The 9738-nt window shown below is 50.2% G+C and overlaps 1 protein-coding gene across 1 annotated transcript in view; it reads left to right on the forward strand.

Moving 5' to 3' along the window:
- Nucleotides 1–7395, forward strand: part of LOC102755299 (acyl-coenzyme A synthetase ACSM2A, mitochondrial) — a 22971-nt gene extending 15576 nt beyond the window's left edge. The window contains 5 exon segments of the mRNA XM_015571317.1: nucleotides 738–839; nucleotides 2474–2601; nucleotides 2944–3043; nucleotides 4106–4225; nucleotides 7121–7395. Of these exon segments, the coding sequence (XP_015426803.1) occupies nucleotides 738–839; nucleotides 2474–2601; nucleotides 2944–3043; nucleotides 4106–4225; nucleotides 7121–7225 (555 nt within the window). The 3' untranslated portion in view covers nucleotides 7226–7395.
- Nucleotides 7396–9738: the final 2343 nt, after the last annotated feature.

Here is a 9738-nt window from a genome sequence, read left to right on the forward strand (position 1 = left end):
GTCTTGGTGTCCACCTTCTTGGTTCATGCTGCTGACGCGCCAGGGTTTGTAGTGACTCCACTGCGGAGGAGAGCATGGCCCCCACTGTGTGCTGTCTGCTGGTCAGGAGATGATTCCAAATGGTTCACTGGTACTAACAGCATACACTCAGTGTGCTGGAGCTGAAATTGTACTGGTCTCTATCATTTCTTCAGGCTACATTCCCAGCAATGGAACTCAAGTATGTGTGTCTGTGGCTCCGTGCAGGGCCCTGCAGGTCTGGAGTATAACAGTGTGTGCTCTATTCCAGGCCACTCCCCTGTGAGCTCTTTTTCTCAGTGCCCCCTGCACTCTGATACAGTCCTGTGACATCAGCAGTTGAAGGCACTGAGACATCGAGCTTAAGTAGCTCAAAGACAACGGGTTAGGTAGCAGGGTTGGAATTTGTGTTTTAATCTGTCTGGTGCCCAAGTTCATGGGCCTCGAAGACAACGGGCAGCTGCTATGCCTCCTGAGCTCCTACAGCCAGACACGTCCCGAGCTCCTCTGGTCCAGGCTCTATGGGGGCTTCACCTAAACCATGCCAGGCAGACGGGTTCAAGACCTGGGCTCCAAGCACATGGCTTCCCTGGGTTCCGGTTCCATGTGTTCAGCCACCACTAGAGCCGGAGGGCCTCCGTGTGCCCAGTCGGCTCTCCCGGCTGCTGCCCAGGCACCCTGTCCCATGGCTCCTTCTCCTGATCTGCTTCCTCCTGCAGGTCATCGATGACCAGGGCCACGTCCTGCCACCTGGGGTGGAGGGAGACTTGGGCATCAGGATCAAACCCAACAGGCCCATAGGCATCTTCTCAGGCTACGTGGTAATGAACTCAGGCTCCTCCCCTCTGTCCCTGGTGGGATTAGGGGCTCTGAGAGGGATGGGGGGAGGGTCCCTGAGTTACAGACTTCCCAAGAGGCATTGACAAGGAGTACCCAGGGTCTAAGAAGGGTGCTTTGCCAAGAGAGAAGGTGGCCCTCACCCTGCCATCCTTAGCCGAACACTAAGACCTCATCTGAAGAATTGTCTTTATTTGGATGCCCCTTTACATGCACAAGAACTGCCCCTGGCAGAAAGCTTGCTGCCTGGAAGCATATGGGGTAGCATTCTCCCCAGGGCAGGTCTGCGTCCAAGGCTCACCCCCACTCCCTGCCATTGATCCTCCTCACAGCCGTGTGAGCCACATCACACTGGGACTTCACCACAGAGCTGGACATCCCTGTCTTCAGACCTTGGAACATTAGAAACAGGTGATCCTCGAGTCCAGCCGCCTCGATTTAGAGGCGCGGATGGTGAGACCAGATATGACAAGGCTCATGCAAGCCTGCCACTGCTGGAAAATGGGCAAGGAAGGCCTCAAATATTAAACCAAATAATACATTCAGTCATAACAGTGGCTGCCACTTACTGTGTGCTTGCTACATGATACACACAGTCCTAAAGCACTTCATAGACATTATACTCATTTAATCTTCCTGATGCCCTTATGAGGTATTTGGAACCAAATTGCTTGAGTTCAAAACCCTACTCCACTATTTGCTGTGTGAGAAAGTGACTGACCTCTCATGCCTCAGTTTCCAAACCTGTAAACTGTGTTGTAATACCTCATAGCATGACAATGGTTCTCCAAAGGCATTAGTGTTTTTGGAGCACTTAGAACAGTGCTATGTGAGAAGAAAAGAATTGCCGGAGACCCACATTGTCACCCCCTGATCGAGGTGAGGAGACATGGGCCTGGAGAGGAGGGCTGAAGGCGGCTGGAGAAAGAGCCAAGCTGGGGTCAGATCTGGCTTCCAGTCTCCGCTCTGCCACCTGGAATGGTTATTGGGCTTTGGCTACGCCTCTTGATTGCTCTGGTCTTCAATACCTGTGCTTTCCAAATGGAGATGGGAGCCTATGAACTCCCTATGCCATCTTTGAACCAGTGACTGACTGTCCAATCCGGAGCCCACACGCCTACATGTAAACAAAATACCAAGATGCACTAACAAGGGGTGAACCCCAAGCCTTCTCCCTGTTCAAGAACACCTGCCTCAGCTGAACGGAGGGGTCCAGCTGGTATATTTCTAGAACTTGCGGATCTAACAAAGTAGCCATGAAAGCGTCCCATCAACCTTGGCACCCTTAAATGGTGTCATGAAATGGAGCAGGAGCCAGTTAGGCTGACCCTGAAAGGAAGGTGGGCCCCGGCGGGGGAAATTCCCTGGGCACGTGGGCCTGGCTGCATTGATGTTACCCTTAGACTCAAGCGGGGTTAGAGGGCAATGCTGTGGGAGTAACTGAAATGAAGGGGGGAACCAGCTCCACAGGGCTGGGGTTGACAGGCTCAGGGCAGCCTGCTAGGCACAGTTGTTCAAGTTGTAAAACACACAACCTGCACAGCTGTTCATGGCAGCCCCGGCCGGGGCAGAGGGTGTGGGCTTTGCAGGCACAGTGACTGTCTTTCTGTGGCCCCAGGACAATCCTGAGAAGACAGCAGCCAACATTCGAGGGGACTTTTGGCTCATGGGAGACCGGGCCATCAAGGATCAAGACGGATATTTCCAGTTCATGGGGCGAGCAGATGACATCATTAACTCCAGCGGGTGAGCTGGGTTCTGGGCTGAGAAGTGTAATCTGGGTCCTATTTTTGATGATTCTAGACCAGCTGTGGGCAAACTACGGCCCACGTGCTGGATCCGGCCCGTTTGAAATGAATAAAATTAAAAAAAAAAAAAAAGACCGTACCCTTTTATGTAATGATGTTTACTTTGAATTTATATTAGTTCACACAAACACTCCATCCATGCTTTTGTTCCGGCCCTCCGGTCCAGTTTAAGAACCCATTGTGGCCCCCGAGTCAAAAAGTTTGCCCACCCCTGTCCTAGACCTTGGGCTTGGCCTAGAGGTGGTGCCCAGTCTTCTCTGACAGGTGGGTCCTTCTCCAGGCACCGGATCGGACCTGGAGAGGTGGAGAATGCACTCATGGAGCACCCTGCTGTGGTGGAGACGGCTGTCATCAGTATCCCAGACCCCATCCGAGGAGAGGTGATGGGAGCATCAGGCTAGGGGTGCAGATTTGGGAAACAGGGTATAAGGTGTGATGGTTAAGAGCATGTACTCTGGCAACTGGACAGCCTGAGCCAAAATCTTGGCCCTCCTGCTTCCTAGCTGTGTGACCTGGGACAAGTTGCTTAGCCTCTCTGAGCCCCAGTTTTCCATATGTAAGATGAGGGGTTGTGTGATGAGTAAATGTGTTAATATTTATAAGGTGCTTGGAATAAGATCTGTCACATACCAAGCATCTCAGAAGGTCACTATTGTTGGCACTTGAATCAGAACTGATCCCTGACCAGAAGAACAGAGGAGGGATTTGAGCCAAGAGATGGAGCCCCTGAGCCGTGGATTTTGCAGTGAGAATATGGGGAAAATGGAAGACCGTATAATAATGTGGGGTTCTAAAGAAAGGTCAGGTGGAGTCCATGGGAGCTTCGGGGGGAGGGTAAGGTGCAGAGGTGTGGGTCAGTGTCCCGGACATCTCTGCAGGGTGCAAGCTGACATTGTCATATCTCTGGCAGGTATGGGACATATCACCATGGAAACCATAGCAGCCACTAGGCAAATGGGGCCCAAAGAGGATCCTCTACTGAGAAAACTCTGTGCCAAGCATGGAGCGAAGCCAGGCTGTATATGATGTCATCGTAGTTCCCATGAATTAAGGAAGGCAATCAGATCTCCATTTCACAGCTGTGCAAGCTGTAGCGGGAGGGTTGAACAGGTCCTCCAGGTCTGTGGTCCAAGCCCTTATTGTCTTCTCTTCACTTACACCTAGCTTCTCCCTGTCTCGCTATTGCCTCTGGGATATGAGGTGAGCCAGGTCTCAACCTGCCGTCCTAACTGCCCACCCAATAAGCCATTTGAGAGAGAATTGGACTGTTGGCCATTATTACCCCCAGTTTCTCCCTTTTCTTGGCCACAAATGCCTGGAGGTAAAATGGAGAGGACATAAGGTCGGTGGCTGTGGAGGAAGTCCTAACACTGACTCTGTCGTATCCCAGGAGGTGACGATGTACTCTGACCCCTCCTCTCTTGCCCTCGTCCTCGCTGCAGGTGGTGAAGGCCTTTGTGGTCCTGGCGCCACCGTTTCTGTCCCATGACCCGGAGCAGCTCACCAGGGAGCTGCAGCAGCACGTGAAGTCGGTGACCGCCCCGTACAAGTACCCAAGGAAGGTGAGGGCCCTGGCGCCCCCAACGTGGAGTGGTGGCCTCCTCTCATGTTTCCCTTCTCTGGCTGTGGACCAGGACTCTTATTTCAAAGTTCTGCCTGACTATGATGAAGAAAGTCCCCCCAGAACAATCAGGAAACTATTATAGACCCTGAAAGGTAGCTCAGCACTGAGCTCACCCTGATTGAAAACCAGATGTTCCCATAACAATTCTCGCCCACATTCCCACCAAGGTCCTCTCTGCACCAAGGTCTTGCTATATTACTCAGGATTCTCTGGGCTGCAAGCAACAGAAATCCAACTTGAAGTTCATTTCTCACACAACTGGTAAGGCCAGAGGGGTGAGTCCTTAGTCACAGCTGGAACAGGCAGGTCAATGGGGGTCAGGGATGGCTTTTGCCCTGGACTCTCCTTTCGGTATTGGCTTCATTCCTTGAAGTGCTCTCCAGCAGCTCCAAACACTCTTGAAAAAGAGCATCCTTGTCCCCAAAGGACCAGCAAGTCTTCAAGTTGATTCTCATTGGGACAGTTCGGGTCACGTGTCCATTCTTAAACCAATCCCTGTAACCAGGGGATGAACACTGTGATTGGCCAGTTATGGGTCATGCGGTCATCCCTGGAGCGAATGCAGGAAGATGGGAGGAAGGGCTGCCCTACACCAGGACATGACCGAGTGAGGGAGGGGTGGCTCCCATGGGTAAATGGAAGAGCTGTTATCAGAAAGGGCAAAAAGCATACAATCTACTATATCAGTTTTCAGCTGTTTTTACTGTGGGGCAGGGAACTAAGGCATAGAGGTGGACACGGAAGACAGGCCCAGTTTTTGGAGTTGGGCACAAGGTAGGACTTTGTCCCAGGGAAGGATGTAATTTTTCTTCTTTTGAGTCTGGGGTAGAAGGTGAGAGAGGCCACATGAAGTCCCTCAGATTCTGTGTAACCCAGGTGCTCACTCACAACTTGTCCGCACAAGCTGTCCCTGGCCCGTTTCTGAGAGGCAGACTCAGAAGGAGACTAACATGGCAGAGGTTTGTGAGGGAGTCTTTGGGGTGACCTCTTGGGGAAGGGAGGGGAATGGATTGACTGAAGGTAAAGTTGCACTGTGATGGAACTTAGTGGGGGCCTCCCCATGGGGAGTCTTGAAGCTAAGACACCCTCTCAATTTCCTGAGCAGCAGCTGGGGAAGGGCCTTTACAGCCCCTGTAGGTCAGGCATAGATGCAGGCTGCCCTGGGGGGTGGGGCCCGGGGGCAGGGCCTGGGGGTGAGGCCAGGGGTGGGACCCTGGGAGGGACAACTCTCCTGAGCTGCTGTGCTCCGCAAGGGGCCTGGCAATGGGAAAGTGAGTCTTTCATTCCTGCAGGGACCTGGGCAGCACACCAGAGGCCAACACACAGACTTGCATTCACCTCCATCACTCACTCAGCAATCTCTCTGTGCCTCACTTTTCCTATCTGTGAAATGGGGATTATGGTGTCACCCTTTCACAGGTTGTTAAAAAGAACAGTTAATGTTTATAAGGTACCTTAGCAAGAATTTAATAAGTATTTTAAAAGCGACTAGAAATCTGACCACAACAAGCATATTATGGAGTTTTACTTGCAGCTGAATATCTCTGAGGACCCAGTGGAGAGGGTCCTGTCACACAGGGCAACAGTTTATCCCATAGATGTGTCTCCTTTTACAGCTCCCCTTAGAATGCCCTGGTAGTGGTTCTTCCCACACTCTTCCTCCTCCCAGCAACCACCCCGTTCTGCCCCTTCCTCATGATGCGCAGCAGCGCTTTCTTCTTAGCATGAAACTGAACCTCCTGTGGTTTCTTCTGCTCTCCATTAGCACCCAACGACCAAGTAGTAATGTTTTAGGTCATACTGTCTGTGGGAACTACTCAGCTCTGCCCTTCAGTGAGAAAGCAGCCAGCCTCAACTGTAAATGAACACATATAGCTGTTGTTTCAATAAAACTGTATTTACAAAAACAGGAGAAGGGCTGGATTTTGCCCACAGGCTATAGTTTGCCAAACCCTTGCTTTGTCTGACTGTGATTTTAACAAATTCTTTCCTTTACAAAGTTAGCCTTGCCTCACAGCAAGTCAGCTGGTGAGAAGATACCTGTTCCATACCAGTATCCCTCTTATTATTACTTTCCTTAAACCCAAAACCATCTGACTTCTAGACCAACGTTCTGGCAAGCTGAGCCCTACAGCCAGAAGCCTCGGTGAATTCTCTTCCTTGCACACACCTTAGGATTCAGGAATATTAGAGATGGAAGGGTCCTGAGCAGCAAGCATTCCTTCCCACGGGTCAGAAGGTGAAGGTGGAGAGGTTTTTGAGTTCTGCTGAGGACACACCAACAGAAAAGGATGGAGATGAAATTGAAAACCAGGCTTCCTGACTCTTAGCTGCCCACTGTCTCTAGTCCAGATTCAGACCCATGGCTGACATCTTGGGTGTTGCCCCTGCCAAGAACTCAGCCTGCATTTTTTCTCACAACAACGCCACAAGGTTGTGGTGATTTTCCAGGTACTCGGTAGGAAAAATGATTCTCGGAAAAGCCTAGTTCAAAGCCAGGTAGATGGTGGGGGCGAGACTGGAACACAGTCTATGTCAGAGCTCAGGTGTCTGACTCCTGTCCCCTGCACTGCTCTCCCTGCCCCACAGTACATCAGAGACCAGTTGGCTCACTCCTATGTCCTGTTCTAGTCACTTTCTTCTCCTTGTCCCAGAGCACTTTCTGAACCTCCCTGTTGCACCTTCTTATGTCCTGGGAGTTTTCCAAACTCAGTAGTCACTCACCTGGAGCCTCCCAGCCCCAGGAGCTTCCCCTCACCTACAGTAATTCCTCAAAAAAATTCAACCTTGTGGAGTCATGGATGGCCAACCCTGGACTGATCTGTCCCAACAGGTGGAGTTTGTCTTGGACCTGCCCAAAACGGTCTCTGGGAAAATCCAGCGGATGAAGCTTCGAGAGCAGGAGTGGAAGAGGTCTGGGCCAGCCAGGGCCCCATGATGCCTGCAGGGGTTTCTTTGGGCCCTGCCTTTGTCCCTTCATTCCCTTCGGGGCATCTGCCTTCCTGGGAAATGTGAGATTCTTTATGACAAGACATCTGAGTTTTGTCTCCCTGAATGTGAGCTCAAAATCGTCCATGTTACATGTTGAAAGAAGAAAGGGAGAATGGGGCGGGGGGAGAGGAGAAGACATATGTAATACTTTCAACAATAAAGAATTTAAATTTTTTTAAAAAGAGGAGCAAAAAGAAGAAGAAGAAAGGGAGTGTGGGGATGAGGGTAAGGAAAGGAGAGGGGGACAGAGAAAAAGGAAAGAAACATGAGAGAGAGAGATTAAAACAGCAATTGAGAAAGGAAGAAAAAGGAGGGAAGGAAGTTGGCATGGAGGGAGGGAGGAAAGATAGAATTAGAAAAAGAAAGAAGAATTAGAGGGAGAGACAAAAAGAGAACAAAGGAGGAAAGAAGGAAAAGAAAAGAAAGATCAACAAAAATAGAAATTGATAACAAAAAATGATGGAAGACAGAAGGATGAGAGAGAGGGAGGAGAGGGGAGTATTATTACTCCCGTAGATGAACAGATAGACAGACAGTAACCGAGTCAAGCAGAAAACTAGATTTTAGGAAGGAAATAGAATGCCATGATTCCCCGTCTCCCCCTGAACAGGACCTTCATACAGGCTCAGGAACCCAGACCTTTGGGGGAAATCTATGACCTACTCAAAGTGCAGATTCCGCCCCTACTCTCTCCACCCACGGCTTGTGTGAAGCAAGCCATAATGTTCACCAGAACATTTCACAAAGATCGGTTTACTATGACTACAATGAAATCACCAACCCCTGTCTTTTTCAGGATGAGATCAAGCTAGATCACCACATTCTCTGTGGCCTTCTCTTGTAAAAGCCTTTAGACACCCCAGAAACCCTCAGAAGCATGAAGTAATGTTTGCCAAGTCTCTGTGCATAACTTCCCTGGACAATCATGAGTTCCAGAGGGGCCCCCGGCTGACCAGGGCATGTGTTTGTGGCATGAGGTGTCCGGGCTTGTTGCTGTTATTCAGAGAGAGAAGGTGCAATGAACCTGGAGAAGGGCGGTCACCTCACTTCCGCCCAATATTGCTTCAACATCAGATTCCAGTTGTGCAGAGTCAGGGTGGCCCTTATATCACATGGTAGAGTTTGCACTTCATCTGGAGCATCATGAACTTGGTGCACTAAGCGTTTCTAAATGAGTGCCTGGTAGTGAGTAGTGAGTACATTAAGGGAGAATTTGAAAAATGCTTAGAAGAATTCCTTCTTCTTGAAGCTTGGTGACTTAGTGATTAAGGAAGGTGGGGGCGGGGGTAAAGAGGAAGGAGGCGCTGAAGGATGACATCTAGTTGTTTGAGTAGGTAAACTGAGGTGGGTGGTTATAATACAGGGGAACCTTGGTTCTCGAACTTAATGCATTCCAGAACACTGTTCGGGAAGCAATTTGTTTAAAAACCAAATCATCTTTTGCCATTAGAAATAATGTAAATTGAACTCATCCATTCCAGACCTGCAAGTGATTCCCTGTTTTAACCTTTCTTATATACAGCACTACTGGCCCGGTGCATGAATTTGTGCACATTGAAAGGGAATTAATTAGAAGAAATATTTTTTAAAAAATATATTTTATTGATTTTTTACAGAGAGGAAGGGAGAGAGATAGATAGTTAGAAACATCGATGAGAGAGAAACATCGATCAGCCGCCTCCTGCACGTCTCCCACTGGGGATGTGCCCGCAACCCAGGCACATGCCCCCGACCGGAATCGAACCCGGGACCTTTCGGTCCGCAGGCCGACGCTCTATCCACTGAGCCAAACCGGTTCGGCCATGTCTATTGTTTTAAACATTGTTAGTAATATAGTCACAGCACCTCTGAGAAATCAGTTTTTAAAAATATATATATTCTTACTGATTTCAGAGAGGAAGGGAGAGGGAGAGAGAGATAGAAGCATCACTGATGAGAATCATTGACTGCCTCCTGCATTCCCCCTCTTGGGGATCAAGGCTGCAACCCAGTCATGTGCTATTACCAGGAATTGAACCATGACCTCCTGGTTTGTAGATCAACGCTCATCCACTGAGCCACACCAGCTGGGCCTGAGAAGTCAGTTTTAGCGGTGTTTGTCATCTCAGTCAGCAGGTTACTTTTGTTCTGAGAAAAATGTACTAGTAGATGCCTGATAGAATTCTTTAATCAATTATATAGTTACTAGAGGCCCAGTGCACAAATTTGTGCACACACGGGATCCCCAGGGATTGCCTGTGGGGATCTGGCCCCAGCTCGCATCCCCAGGCTCACAGCCCCAGCTTGTGCCTCCAGCCTCACAGCCCTGCAGCCCCACCTGGCACCTTGCCATGGCCTGGCGCCGCCCCCTTACCTGCTCTACCATCCCATCTGTGGGGTGATTGGTTGGGCCGCCCCCCTCCCCCCCCGCCTGGCTCCCTCAGCACCTGGGAGCTAGGCAGCGGCCCCCCTCCCACAGCC

This window comes from Myotis davidii, unplaced genomic scaffold, assembly GCF_000327345.1.
Source record: "Myotis davidii unplaced genomic scaffold, ASM32734v1 scaffold970, whole genome shotgun sequence".
Lineage (NCBI taxonomy): Eukaryota > Metazoa > Chordata > Mammalia > Chiroptera > Vespertilionidae > Myotis > Myotis davidii.